Source organism: Odocoileus virginianus, chromosome 23 (genome assembly GCF_023699985.2).
Source record: "Odocoileus virginianus isolate 20LAN1187 ecotype Illinois chromosome 23, Ovbor_1.2, whole genome shotgun sequence".
Taxonomy (NCBI): Eukaryota; Metazoa; Chordata; class Mammalia; order Artiodactyla; family Cervidae; genus Odocoileus; species Odocoileus virginianus.
Genome location: NC_069696.1, coordinates 17,649,458 through 17,664,611, shown reverse-complemented (window position 1 = coordinate 17,664,611; position 15,154 = coordinate 17,649,458). Strand labels below are relative to the sequence as shown.

The 15,154-nt window shown below is 44.8% G+C and overlaps 1 protein-coding gene across 4 annotated transcripts in view; it reads right to left on the bottom strand.

Annotated features, from left to right (window-relative positions):
• Window positions 1–15,154, bottom strand: part of ETV6 (ETS variant transcription factor 6) — a 275,166-nt gene that overhangs the window by 20,842 nt on the left and 239,170 nt on the right. For all 4 annotated transcript variants that reach the window (XM_020888633.2, XM_020888634.2, XM_070453633.1 and 1 more), the window contains one exon: window positions 13,416–13,550. In XM_020888633.2, the coding sequence (XP_020744292.1) occupies window positions 13,416–13,550 (135 nt within the window). The remainder of the gene's footprint in view (window positions 1–13,415; window positions 13,551–15,154) is intronic.

Genomic DNA, 15,154 nt, shown 5'->3' with positions numbered 1-15,154 from the left:
CTTTTTGTTACTTGACTCTTCAGTGTGGTTTTTCAGGGCCCTTGAGGGTCTCTCTCGAGAGGCTTTCACTGACTTGCATGTTCATAACCCAATTTTCATATTCTCTGCTTCCAGGAGTTGTTGCTATTAATGATAAAGATGATGAAAATAATAAAGCAATTACTGTCTATTCTATGGATTGGATTATATTGTTTAAAATTTACAATATACCCTGGTGGCTCAGATGGTAAAGAATCTGCCTGCAATGCAAGAGATCCCAGGTTTGACCCCTGGGTCAAGAAGATTCCCTATAAGAGGGAATGGCAACCCACTCCAGTATTATTTCCTGGAGAATTCCATGGTCAGAGGAGCCTGGGGGACTACAGTCCACGGAGTCACAACGCATTGGACACAACTGAAGCCCCTAATGCTTTCACACAAGTAGAAGATGTTACCGTTACTCCTGTTTATGACATGAGAGAAAAATGGAGGCATAAAGAAGTTAAGCAGGGACTTCCCTGGTAGTCCAGTGGTTAAGAATCTGCGTTGCAATGAAGGGGAGAGGGGTTCAATCCCTGTCAGGGAACTACGATTCCACATATCACCAGGCAACTAAGCCTGCACAGTCTATAGCCCATGGGCCACAAGTTGAGAGCCCGAGAGCCCCATGGCAAAAGATCCCACATGATGCAATGAAGATCTTGTGCAACTAAGACTGACACAGTCAAATAAACAAATATTCTTAAAAAAAGTTAAGCAACTTGCCAGAGGTCACCCAGACAGATAGACTCCAGTCAGATTCTATAGCCTTATATGCCCATTAGAGCATCTACCTCTTTGCTATATACAAACTGGGGGCAGCAGGGGGAGGCAGGGGGAGAGGGGAGTCACATCAAACCCTGCTCTGAGCAGGCACAGTGGGCCTGATTTACAGAATGACAATCTTGCACTTTAAAGAACATTTAGTAGCATGTTGTTTCTGAATTTACAGTCCCTACAAATGGTCAGACAGGTAGAGTTAAGAAGGAAGAGTGGACCCCTGACAATAAATGCCTCTTCCCCATCCCACCTTAACTCTCCAGCTGAAGACATTTGAGCAAAGACAACATCAGGAGTGTACACAGCTCAGTGGCAGAAGTAGCTCCATGGGCTGGGATGAGGGAGGGACCAGCAAACACATGGCTTTAGGAGGCCCTGTTCTTAATAGGGTCAGAAGTGCAGAAATCTGCCTACAGACACAGAGCTTTCTCCAGGGTCCCCTACTCATCTCAGTGAGGTTTCTCTGGCCACATCTATTCCCAGAGCTGTTTCACCAAAAGCATGCATATACCTGCAGGTCCTTTTTCTGGTCAAAGACTTGTCCATGGCTCTAAGTAAAGCAAGACAAAGTCATCTCCTTTCACCATGACGTCAGTATCTATATGAAGAACATATAAAGGGGATCTGGGAATCTGATAAAGTTAGCACACAAGAGTCAAAGGTGGTTGTTTCTTAAAGTTTAACACAGGGACAACAGGAAAATGGGGACTCCACTAGATCTCACCAATCATATGAGATGGTGAACAAAAGGAACATTGTTCATGATCATCTGCCTGAAAGCAAAGGGCTTACTTTGTAATCACTATATAACATGCTGCTATGAATTTAAAAGTGCTTAATCATTGGATTGGCTTCCCAGGTGGTTCAGTGGTGGTTCAGCCTGCAACACAGGAGATGCCAGAAATGCAGGTTTGATCCCTGGGTCAGGATAATCCCTTGGAGGAGGAAATGGCAACCCACTCCAATATTCTTCCCTGGAGAATCCAATGGGCAGAGAAGCCTGGCAGGCTACAATCCATAAAGTCACAAAGAGTTGGACATGACTAAGCATGCACACAATCATTGGAATAGCTACCAATAGAAGACTGATTTAACAAGTGAGAGTCTCTGTCTAAATGATGAAGGATACACAGCTATAAAATGGAATAAGGAGTACCTTAATATTGTGCTAAGGACCAGTTTCCAGGCTCTATGGTTAGATAAGTAAAGTAAGGTGAAATACTATGGTATGCTATCATTTTTCTCCTCATAAAGAGGATTCCAGTTTCAATAATGGCAGAATGACTTGTAGCAGACTAATTTTCCTGTGTGTCTGGATAAAATGTATTTATAAAAGTTATTGAGGGACTTCATTGGTGGTTCAGTGGTTAAGACTCTGTGCTTCCAATGCAGGGGGTATGCATTCAATCCCTGGTCAGAGAACTAAGATCCCACATGCTTTGAGGTATGGTCAAAAAAAAAAGTTATTGAGGGGATTTTAGTCTTGCAAGAAAGGAACTGTCCAGAGTGAGATCCAAATTTATACAGCTTTCACCCAGACAGTAAAGAAGCTGCCTGCAATGTGGGAGACCTGGGTTTGATCCCTGGGTTGGGAAGATCCCCTGAAGAAGGGAATAGCTACCCACTCAGCAGTATTCTGGCCTGGAGAATTCCATGGACAGAGGAGCCTGGTGGGCTACAGTCTATGGGTCGCAAAGAATCAGCCAAGACTCAGTGACTTTCTTTTTCACCCAGAGGGACCTCCCCAGTCCATGTAGTCTGGAGCAGCTAGAAAAAGAACAGAAAGGTGCTTGAGATGCCAGGGAGTAGAGGATGAAGCTGCCAGAAGGGGGGAAAAAAAACCCACAAAAAAACTGAGAAAATTTCCATAAAGGGAGCCTCAGAAGGAATAGCCACTAACGGGCACATAAAATTCCCCCAAATCCTTAACATGTGCTCCTGACCAGCAGTGCACAGGGGAAACTCCAAGGAGCTCAATAAAAGGGAACAGCTGTATGGTTTAAAGACATGAGCAGAAATCTCAGCTGCTGGTCACAGTACTGCTAGCAAGAGTTCAGAGCTGGAGAGCTATCAAGGAAGACTCTGAAAACACCTCAGGCTATTTATTACCCCAGAATGGTCATACTTTTGGAATAAGGACTAGTGCTCTAGGACAAAGGGATCTGCCTGAGCACTAAAGGTAAAACTGAAATAGATGTTCCCTAGCCAAATATAAGATCTAGCCTCCACAAATTCAAATTGATCAGCCAGTTATTTAACTGCCTGCTAGCAGAAAAATCAACACTCTTCAGGGGAATATAACATAATCCAGAGTCTCTATAACATACATTTATAATATTAAGTATCCACTAAAGATTTCCTAGACATGTAAAGAAACATAAAAATATGACCCATATTCAAGATGGAAGGCAGGCAATAGAAACAGATTCAGATAATCTAGATACTGGAAGGAGCAAATAAGAACTTTAAAGTAGGTATTATAAATAAGTTCAAGTACTTAAAGATAATGGTGGTAATGACTGATAACAGATGAAGATGATCAGAAGAGAAAAGGAAACTATCAAAAAAGGTTTTTGAACTGAAAAATACAGTGCTTGAAATACTGGACTGGACAGACTTAGCAGATGGGAGATGATAAAAGAAAGGGTTAGCAAATATGAAAACAGATCAACAAAGATTAAAGACAAAGAAATAGATCTTCAGTGACCTGTGGGGACAATATGAAATGGTCTAAAAGAGATCAACTGGAGTTCAAGAAAGTGAGAATTTTTTTTTTTTAAATGGAGGAGGATTTTTACCTCCCATCAACACATTCTTAAAAAATATATTATTTTAAAGCAAATTAGGGATTCTGATGGTGGTAGTTTAGTTGCTAAGTTGTGTCTAACTCTTCTGACTCTGTGGACTGTAGTCTGCCAGGCTCCTTTGTCCATGGGATTTTCCAGGCAAGAATACTGGAGTGGATTGCTATTTCTTTCTCCAGGGGATCTTCCCAACCTAGGTATTGAACCCATATCTCTGGCATTGGCAGGCAGATTCTTTACCACTGAGCTACCAGGGAAGCCCCAGAAATTCTGATATCCTATCCTAAATACTTATGTGTTCATCTAAGAAAATACGATGATTTTCCTGCACAGTCATTGTAACATTGTCAAACAAGAAAAAACAGAAAGAATGAGGCAAAAAAAAAAAAGAAGAAATAATGGCTAAACTGTCCTCAATTTGTTAACAACAGCAGCAATATACAAACTTAAAGATCCACGAAGCTCAGCAAATTCCAAATAGGATAAATACAAAGAAAGCCACATCCAGGCACACAGTCAAACTGCTGAAAACCAAAAATAAACAGAAAATCTTGAAAGCAACCAGAAAGAAAATATACAGGGGGAAAGTTATACTAATTATGGCTAACTTCTTTTTTAAACACCTAGAAAGACAGTGTGCAAGCATGTGCACAAGAAAAATAAGGACAGACTTACCTGGTGGTGTAGTAGCTAAGACTCTGCTCCCAATGCAGGGGGCCTGAATTTGATCCCTGGTCAGGGAACTAGACCCCACATGCTGCAACTAAAGAGTGTGCATGTCTCAGCTAAGACCCAGTGCTGCCAAATAAATAAATAATTAAAAATAAAATATCAAAAAAGAAAAGATATGGATGGAGACCTATAGATTGAAAGAGACTCAAGAAACACGCCAGCTGTTTGCAATGAACAAACAGATCCTTGCTTAGATTGTGATTCAAACCAACTGTAAAAACATTTATGCAATAGCTGGGAAAATGTGACATTAAGAAAATAGCTGATGATATTGAGGAACTATTAATTTTCAGGTGATATGGCTCAGTGGTTATGATTTTATAAGGGAATTAAAGTGCTTAATCAACCTTGCAAGGGTATAGGTTGGGATGACAAGTCCTAACTTCCTCACTTTAATCTCAATGCAGACAAAAGCTTGCAGGACACTGATTAGCCCAGGGAGTTAACTTTAATGGCTGAAATTATTAGTATGACAGAAATGATCTGCAATCATCTGGAGATGAGGCAAATTTTTCTTTTCATAGCTAATATGGATGTCAGTTCTGCATCCACAAAAATGAATTTCTCCTTTGTCCACATCACAGAATATGATCACTGTAAGCAATATTTAAGACAGTTGCATTTTGAAGTTTCATATATTTTCTTCTAAATGCCATTTATAGATTGTCTCCCTTTCCTTAAAAGCTTATTAAGGTTTAAAAATACTTAAGGATGATGGAGACCATGTACTGAGAAATCCTATTTCCTGAATCCATTTCCTGTCTTACAGATTTCATAAATGGACACAGGCTTTGGCCAGCAGCCTGGTTACCTGCAGGTTTTCTTTGATGTCCCAGGCGTCAAGGCTCAGTGGATGGGTGTGCACTTGGGGCAAGCCTTAGGAAGTCTGTGAGGACTATGAGAGGAAGAACTTTTCATGCCAAGGGTAAAAGAGGAACTGATGTAATGTCCTGGAGAGATTTCACTCTCTGTTCCTGCCCAGATTTTGGGAACAATGAGGGAGGGAGACAGTACTCTGGCTTATCCAACTCTGATGTTACTTTTGACTCAGGATCTGGGCAGAAACAGGACTTGGATGGGCTTGATTTATTTATTTCTCTGCAGACACCACTGAAAGAGGAAGTACTTGATGAAGTTGATAACATTAACTGTGGAGAACTGGAACAGAGGGTATTTAATTCCAGGCTCCTGGTGGTCTGGGCACAACCACTGTCAAGGCTGAAAGGTCTGCAATGAGCCCTTCCAAGCTTTGTTGCAGTTTGCAAAAAGCACGCGCCCACGTATGGAGATGGCTCTGATGTTGCTACCCTGCTGCCTCTGTTATTATAAGTTGGCAGCAGGGTATGGAAACTTATGAGACCAGAGCCGCCAGGCAGAGAAGCTCCGGACACAGGAAATGCACTAAGCGGACAGTGGGTGCATTAAATCCCCTAGATGTAGGAGTCTTCTGTCTAAAACAAGAAGATGTTTTTTTGGTCTGGCCTTGATGTCTGGGTTTGTTCTTGGTGAACTGCCCAGCTGGAAAACTGGGAAATTATCCACATTGCCCTTGGTCTGAAGGTCTTGATATGGTAGGGAAACATACAAGGAAGAGAGAGGAAAGGCCACATACAATTGGTCACTTGGGATTTAGAAAGGGGGTGGGGTGCGGTGGGGCAGGGAATGTAGCTGGGACTGGTAGGGGACCTCCTTCTGGTGGAAAGCACTTTCTGACCCCAACCCTTTCTCCTTGTAGACCTCTTCTAGACACAAGTAACCCCTTCTTCTCACTACCAAAAAGCCCCCAATAAGGTAGGACCTTAAATGTGAAGGTCACAAAAAGAGGTCTGATTTCTTTTCTCATCCTCTTTCATTTATTAGTGAAGTTTCTCTACTTAAAATTCATCAAAATCAACCCCATATAATCACACTGGGCTTCCCTGGTTGCTCAGATGGTAAAGAATCTGCCTGCAAAGCAGGAGACCCAGGTTTGATCCCTGGGTTGAGAAGATCCTCTGGAGAAGGAAACGCTTACCCACTCTGGTATTCTTGCCTGGAGAACTGCACGGACAGTCCATGCAGTCCCAAAGAGTCCGATGTGACTGAGTGACTAACACTTTACACTTATTCACATGATGTAATGAATAACTAGTAGACCTTAAGAACAAAGCAAAACTGCCTTTGGTTAAACTCTTGGTTTTTGACTAGGAAATTTCCAGTGTAGAGCAGAGGCTAAGGTCAAGTTTACGTCTCCCGCACCAGGATCGCATTTCCCTGTTGTGTTATCCCTAAGGCTATGGATGATAAAAAGAGCCACTGGTCAGGGAGATACAAATCAACAGGCCCAGCAGGTAACTCGCACTCATCATCCTCAGTACACTGGGATCCAGATTTTTTTCTCCCTGAAAACACCATTTCCCAGTAGTTCTGTAAAAGAGTAGCAGAAGCCATGGGTGACATAAAGACCTACACAAAAATTAAAGACTCTAGGTCTTGAGATGGAATTGAAAATAGATTTCATACATATACTCAGGTTCTGTAACCTGTTATGAGTTGATTTGTGCTCCCCCATCCCCCAAATTCATGTGTTGAAGTCACCACCCCCTAGTACTCCAGAAAGAGATCTTATTTGGGAAAAGGGTCATTGCAGATGTATTTAGGTAAGAGGAGGTCATACTGGAGTCGGGGGCCCCTGTTCTGACATGACTGCTGCCCCCCTGAATGGGGGAGGCTGGACACAGACATGCACGACTGGAGAGGTATGTTTTATCACAGTCCTTACAATACAAACTGAAGCAAAGACCCTTCGGCGATGCCAACCATATGTGTGGTAGTCTTTCAGATGCACAGTATATGAAGAGTAAGGAAACGAGGTTCTGGCTCTCAGGGGTATCATAGTCTCATGGAGAAGGCAGATGTGGCAAAATGACAACAGAAGCCTACAGGTGCTAAATGAAGAGTCAAGGGACACAGGAGGTAAGCCACGCAAGACCCATAAGCCAAGGATCTCCAAAAATCACTGGCAAACCACCAGATGCTGGGAGAGATATAGCACAGATATCCCCCCAGCTTCAGAAGGAACCCATCCTGCTGAGACCTTGCTCTTGGACTTCCGGCCTCTAGGACTCTGAGGCAATGCACTTCCGTTGTTCAAGCCACCCAGTGTGTGGCAGCCCTAGAAACTACCCCTGCTATCGCCTTTCCAAGATGTTCAGCTAAGACTTCCCACCGACCCTCTGCCTGCCCATTTCAGAGTTCCCATCTCACTCAACTCCCCCATCACATTCAGCGGTCACTGAATTCCCCTGTAGGCCCCGAGAAGAAAACTGCCCTAGCTTGGAGTGTAGGATTCACATAGGTCCGAGGTCAAACACAGTAAATCCTCTGGAAGTGTCTAGAATTTTATTGTGAAAGAAACTAAACATGGGAATTCCCTGGCTGTCCAGGGGTTAGGACTCTGCACTCTCACTGCTGAGGGCCCAGGTTCGATCCCTGGTTGGGGAACTAAGATCACACAAGCTGTGTAGTGTGACCAAAAACTAAAAAAGAAACAAAACAGGGGACGTGTAGGGCTCTGAGGCTCAATCTTCATCACTGTGTGCGGGACGGCCTCCAAAGGGCCACCCCTGTTGCTGGTTCAGTGAAGACAGTGTGGGCAAGTCCATATCAGCCACAGAGGAGGCTTTGTGCTCCTGGCTGGACGCTGGCTCTGCTCTTCGCAGGGGGTGCAGAGGAGTTTCCCTCTGTCTCAAGAAAGCCCCGCAAGAGAAGTGAATGGAGAAATCAAGGGATGAGGCTGCAGATGAGCCAAGTGGCCATTTGGAGGTAAACACTGTGAGCCATTTACAGGGAGGGGGTAAGGGAGCATGAGGGTCAGAGGGGAAAGAGCAAGATGATGTCATCAGAGGACTTCCTTTTCCGAGGTGGAAGTGAAGGTGGACTGGAGGTGAACCCAGTCCCCCGCTAGCCCCCCTTGTGTGCGTGCCTGCTAAGTTGCTTCAGTTGTGTCCAACTCTTTGCGACCCCATGGACTGTAGCCCACCAGGCTCCTCTGTCCATGGGACTCTCCAGGCAAGAACACTGGAGTGGACTGCCATGCCCTCCTCCTGGGGACTTTCCCGACTCAGGGACTGAACCCCTGTCTCTTACCTCTCCTGCACTGGCAGGCAGTTTCTTTACCACTAGTGCCACCTGGGAAGCCGTCTGAGCCCTTATCTCAAAGAAATCAGGTGGCGTTTCCCAAGGGGTAAGAGGAAGGACTGATGTTGAAGCTGAAACTCCAATACTTTGGCCATCTGATGCAAAGAGCTGACTCACTGGAAAAGACCCTGATGCTGGGAAAGACTGAGGGCAGGAGGAGAAGGGGACGACAGAGGATGAGATGGTTGGATGGCATCACCGACTTGATGGACATGATTTTGAGTAAACTCTGGGAGTTGGTGATGGACAGGTAGGCCTGGTGTGCTGCGGTCCATGGGGTCGCAAAGAGTTGGACACAACTGCGTGACCAAACTGAACTCACATCTCCTGCACTGGCAGGCAGGTTCTTTACCTCTGAGCTGCCAGGGAAGCCCCACATAGCTATCTAACTTACACCTAACTCATCTCATGCAGATAAAATGGGTCACCAACCAAAGAAAAGCAATCTATTTAAAATGAGGTTTTCACCATGAAACAAGTGAATGACGCTAATCTTGGTTTGACTACTAAGAGGGGTAATATTATCAAAAGTTCTTGATGAGATAAACGAGAACTGATGCTCAACATTTCTGAGCATCACCAGACAGGACATTGCTCTGTTTTTCTGGATTTTAGTCGCCCACGACACTGAAGGTAGAGAATGTGTCTTATTCATCTTCATATCACCCAGGGAGACTCAGTCCTTAGGACCTGAGAGTTCTAAGATCTGAGACCATTTGGTTGAATTTCCCGTCTTGTAACTGGGGTGACTAAGGGAGAGAGAAATGAGAATCTGAGCCCTTATGACAGTTACAGCAGGAGAGAGGATAAGAACCTGGTTTCCTGATGGCCAGGTCCCATTCTTTAAAACATTATTTCTAAGCTGACCATGTGTCTAGAGTGCCATTGCACTGGCATAAGTGTCTGGGTACAGATTATCTTAGTTATATAATAGTGCCTTCCTCACCCCTTCCATGACTATGTGAAAATTTTCACTAAGAGTGAAAATGTTAGTCCCTCAATCATGCCTGGACTCATTGTGACCCCCCATGAACTGTAGCCCACCAGTCTCCTCTGTCTATGGGATTCTCCAGGCAAGAATACTGGAGTCCTTCCCTTCTCCATGGGACCTTCCCAACCCAGGGATCGAACCAGGGTCTCCCACACTGCAGGCCGATTCTTTGCCACTGAGCCACCAGGAAAGCTCAGTAACTAAGTAAGGGAAGAGAAGAATGCGGGTTCTCCTAGACGAAGGTGGTAATCTGAGTACTGCTTAGGCCCAAGTTATGGCACAGTTGTAGAACAGTGTATATCGCAGAGATCATGAATGTTTACAAAAGGAGGGATCTGAATTCATGGGTCACCCTCCTCTCCCATCAGAGCCTCTGAGCTAACAGTGACTTGGTACTGCCATGTGGATGCTAGCACAGAAGGCAAGACGGCGGTGTGATGTCCTCACATGGGGTATTTGCAAGGAACTGTTGCTGGGATAAACAAGATGCGCTTGTCCTGTGATATAAATTCCCACTGTGAAATCATGAAAGTCTGAATTGGTCAAGTCGATGGCAGTGATGAGGGGAAGACATGGGGGGAGGTGGGGTGGAGGGGTGAATGCGCCTTTGTTTCCAGGTCACTCTGCACGCCTCATGGTGCCAGCCTGTTGAGGGGCTGAGTCTCTGGAGTGTCCTGTTCCTTCATTCTCAACTCCGTGTCAAGTCAACAGCAACACACTTTTACACTGTTCTGCATCCCCAATTACGTAACACAAAGCATTGGGCATGTAATATTGGATGCTTATAATTTCACTTTACAAACTTTCTCCCCCCCAAGATCAGATCTTTCTGTATGTTAACAAATGCCTGCATTAACGTGTTACCAGGTTTCCCTGGTGGCTCAGACGGTAAAGTGTCTGCCTGCAATGCGGGAGACCCGGGTTCGATGCCTGGGTCGGGAAGATCCCCTGGAGAAGGAAATGGCAACCCACTCCAGTACTCTTGCCTGGAAAATTCCATGGACAGAGAAGCCTTGTAGACTACAGTCCATGGGGTTACAAAGAGTCAGACACAACTAAGCAACTTCACTTCCACTTCACTTCATTCATGATAGAAGGGTTTCTCTGGTAGCTCAGATGGTAAACAATCTGCCTGCAATTCGGGAGACTCAGGTTCGATCCCTGGTTGGGAAGATCCCCTGGAGAAGGGAATGGAAACCCACTCCAGTAGTCTTGCCCGGAGAATTCTTTGAACAGAGGAGCCTGGGGGGCTATAGTCCATGGGGTCGCAATGAGTCAGACACCACTGAGCAACTAACAGTTTTTCTTTCATTCATGATATAACAGTATTGGTCCTAGGGCCAACTCATGTTAAGCTGGATATATTTTCTTTTTGATGGAAAAGAAAGGAGAAGTGGTTGGAAGTAGGGACCTTGTACACATCCCTTCACCTCTCCAGTTGGTCCCTTTTTGTCACCAATTCCACCCATACATCTGGAGTTTGGGGCCGGCAGGCTCCTCATGTCACCTTGTGCCTGATACAGCTCTTCTCACGTGATCCCATCTGACAGAGACCTATGCTCGTTTCTATGTGTCCACCTGCTTATGTGAGAGCAAGTGAAGGAGCAGGGCGGGTAGCACGGTCATGATTCCCGGCCATCAGCTTGAAGGAACTGTCTCTGAGAAGGGGCTACTTTTATGGGCAGGTCTAAAGCAGAGCTATGTGGTCCACAGGGCGATTGATCAGCCCTTGACCTTGGCCTCCTTAGCTCCATCCTTTTACCTACTGAGCTCACTACTGCCAACAGCACAGCACTTGAGGGCATATCACTAGGGCGTTTTGGGTCGTGCATTTGTATTTTCTTGGTGGGAGACGGGCTCTGAGAGGGGCTGGTGTTCCCTACTGAGTGGCTCCTGCCAATGAGAACAACAAACAACACCTGCTCAGGAGTCAGATTAGGGTGAGGGGAGGAGGGAGTTGTCATGAGGTGAGGCTATCGGCCACCAATCACAGCTGAGGATAAAAAGGGGAAGAGAAATTCCAAATAGGAGTTTTCCTTTTTATAAATAATGAGAAAAAGAGAAAACAGACAAAAGGACATAGAGAAAACAAATAAAAGACAACCCCACTCCCAACTGGATTTCCCAGGTGGCACTGATGGTAAAGAACCTGCCTGCAATGCAGGAGGTGTAAGAGATGCGGGTTCGATCCCTGGGTTGGGAAGATCCCCTGGAGAAGGGAATGGCAACCCACTCCAGTATTCTTGCCTGGAGAATCCCAGACAGAGGAGCCTGCTGGGCTATAGTCCATGGGGTTGCAAAGAATTGGTCACAACTGAAGTGACTTAGCACGCACGCACCACCCCCAACAAGCCATCACACACATTTTGTATCTGAAGATGCAGCCTACATACTCTGCTTCTAATATCAAGCTTCAGTAAACTCACCTCCTGCTCGCTGGAGTAGCTATTGGCTACTATGCAAATGTATAGGGCAGGAAGGGTAAAAAAGCAGAGAAACCAAACCGGGGCTGAGAGGCAGCAGCTAAATTCAGCAAAGGTAACACTGGGGGAAGACAGGCTGAGAGGCACAGACAGGGAGCCTGCAAGAAGCACAGGTTTATTCTCCATCACGGAGGCGAGGGGACCCGCTGTGAAATGCTTGGCACATGAAAGAGATGCCGGTCAGGTCGCCTGGAGCCAGGCTGTGTTCTGTGAAGTGTTAATTAAGAAAACACATAACTTCTCATTTTTTAATTTGCCAACAATGAAACAAAAATAGTGCTGCTCTGGGGGATGCTCCATCAGTTTAAGGAAATGCCTCTAGAAAAACAAACAAACAAAAACACAGGGTTTTAGGCCCCTCATAATCTGGTCCTAAGGATACATTTAAAAGAATTACTTTGGTTCCCAATTCGGGCAGAAAGATGTGGAGGAAATGCTCCCAGGAGGCCTGATACATTGCAGTTCAACAGAACAGGGAGCAGAGGAAGATTTTTTACACCCTATTTCTGTCCCCAAACACCTGCTGTGGAGCTCTGTCCAGGGCCACAATTCAATTCTGGTCTTCTGTTCTGTTTTCTACCAGTAATTTGATAAGAACCATGTAACTGGCCAGAGCCGAGTGGTGCCTGGAACGTCTGAACTAAGTCTTCCCACTGAACACATGGCAAGACGCCGCCTCCAGAGCACGAGGATGAGGCCCCCTGGACCCCCATCGAGTTCACAGGGTTTGGGTCTCTTTTCTTCCCCCAGCACATGTGACCCTCTGCTCAAAATCTTCAATGCCTCCCCATTACTTTGCTCCACAGCCCAGAAATCAAAGTCCTCCATTCCTGCTTCTAATCTTACCTCCTTGGACTGGTTCTACAGCAGCGAAATGTGGATCACTGTGGAGACAGGGGGACAGCTCCCAGGGCTCCAGTTAGTTTATTCTCCCTATTTGGGGTCTGTTTGAAATCTTTCATCATCAAAGGTAGGGGGAAAAGAAAGATAAGCTCTGTAACCCCAGTCACGTGATTGCTCTCTATTCCAAGGATGTAACTCCATCTTGGGTCCTCCTGGAATGTTCCCCCACTTCATTCCTGCTTATCAGAACTTCAAGGAGACCTGCAGGCCGCCTCCTTTGTGACGCTGAACCTGATGCCTGCACTGGCTGTCATCTCCCCTTCCACCTTCTCTTTATGGTGCCTGTTACAGCTATTCTTTGTTATTGATGTGCATATCTATCTCATCTCCTCCCCGAGACTGGGAGTTGCCGAGAACCAAAGAGAGATCTTATTCACCTTGGCATTTCCCTTAGGGTCTCAAACACAGTCAGTACTCAGTAAATGTTGGTCAAATGAAAAATGAATCACGTGAATAAGAACAGAGAGACAGCAGAAGCTCTGGGGTTAGGCTACATCTCGGACGAGAGAATCGCCTCCCGGGTACCTTCTTCATGGTTCTGGTGAAGAATGACTTCCTGCTGCGTGTGTATCGAGTTCCCTGGGTGGAAGAACGGTGAGAAAAGAATCCGGGGTTTCCTCTGCTTCAGAATATGCTGAAGGAGTTCATAGAGCACATCACCTGGGGAGAAAAAGCAGAGAGAAACAGGGAAATGGGAGTGTTCCGTTCAACAACTATTTGCTGAGCTCTAACTCTGTGCCTGCCACTGTCCTAAAGACATGATGTTGAGGAAGGCAGGTCTGTCCATGGGGAGCTTACAGGGGATAGGATGTGGCACTAAAACTCAGAAGGTCAGAGCCATATGCGACTTTTTAAAAACTTTTTTGATTATGAAAGTCACATACAAAAAAGGAATAGGAAGGTAGAAAGAAAACAGAAGTCATCTATAATCCTACTCCTAAGAAACAAGAACCCTGTTAATACTATACACAGTATGTTTTTGCTGAAGAATTGATGCTTTCAAATGGTGGTGCTGGAGAAGACTCTTGAGAGTCCCTTAGACAGCAAGGAGATCAAACCAATCAATCTTAAAGGAAATCAAACCTGAATATTCACTGGAGGGACTGGTGCTGAAGCTGAAACTCCAATGCTTTGGCCACCTGATGCAAAGAACTAACTCACTGGAAAAGACCCTGATGCTGGGAAAGTTTGAGGGCAGGAGGAGAAGGGGGTGACAGAAGATGAGATGGCTGGATGGCATCACTGACTCAGTGGACATGAGTTTGATTTGAGCAAACTCTGGAAGATGGTGAAGGATGGGGAAGCCTGGTGTGCTGTAGTTCATGGGGTCCCTAAGAGTTGGACACAACTGAGCGACTGAACAACAACAGTATATGATATAGTTATAGAATTAGAATCAAGCTTATCATAGTTGAGTATCTTTTTCCCTCCACATCATTCAACTGCTTTAGTAACTGCAATATAACAGCCTGTCATAGGGATGTACAAGACTTTATTAGAAACTTAAATTGTCTCAACTTATTGCTATTCCTTTTATTAAAAAAATAAATGTTTTATTTGCATTTTAGATTATTCAAAGAAGATAAAGTCATTAAGGATGAAAAGTTTTAATGTTTCACTGACAATTCATGGATTCTTCATAGAAATCTTCCCAACAGAAAAAAAAAAAGTGCCTTTTTCTAATCCACCCCAATCCCAGGCAGGAAAAGAATAAATATGAAAAAAAAAATTTACAAGTCTAATCAGAGGTGCTAACTATTAATATTAAAGATACCCTATAATGAACTAGCATATTCTGGGAAGCTCAAACTTATGCTTCCTTCTAAAAATACATACAGGCATTGCTCCCAGGTTCCACCATCCCAAAAAATCATTTTTGGATGTCAGCTCTCGCAGAGGATGGGAGGGGCTGGTTTGAACTGGGGGCCTTCTGTGCTGATATATTTTGTATTTGAAGTGTCCACTGAGTAGTCAGTTAGCAAAAAAAGAAAAAGAAAGAAAGAAAGAAAAGCTGTCCCGGTCTTGTCCCTCCCCTTTGACTTAGCTCCAAGTTCAAAAACGCAGGTGGGTGCCTCAACACCCCTTCGACGTGGGTGATTAATCTTAAAAATACCGCAGGCTTTTCTGACTGTCCCCCTACGCCCTTCCACACACAGATACGCAGTCAACAATTGTACCAAACAATGGGCTTTTTGTCTCTAATTTTAGCCATTTTTAACAGATACTTTAATTAACAACTTAATTTAACTGCATATTTTGGGCTA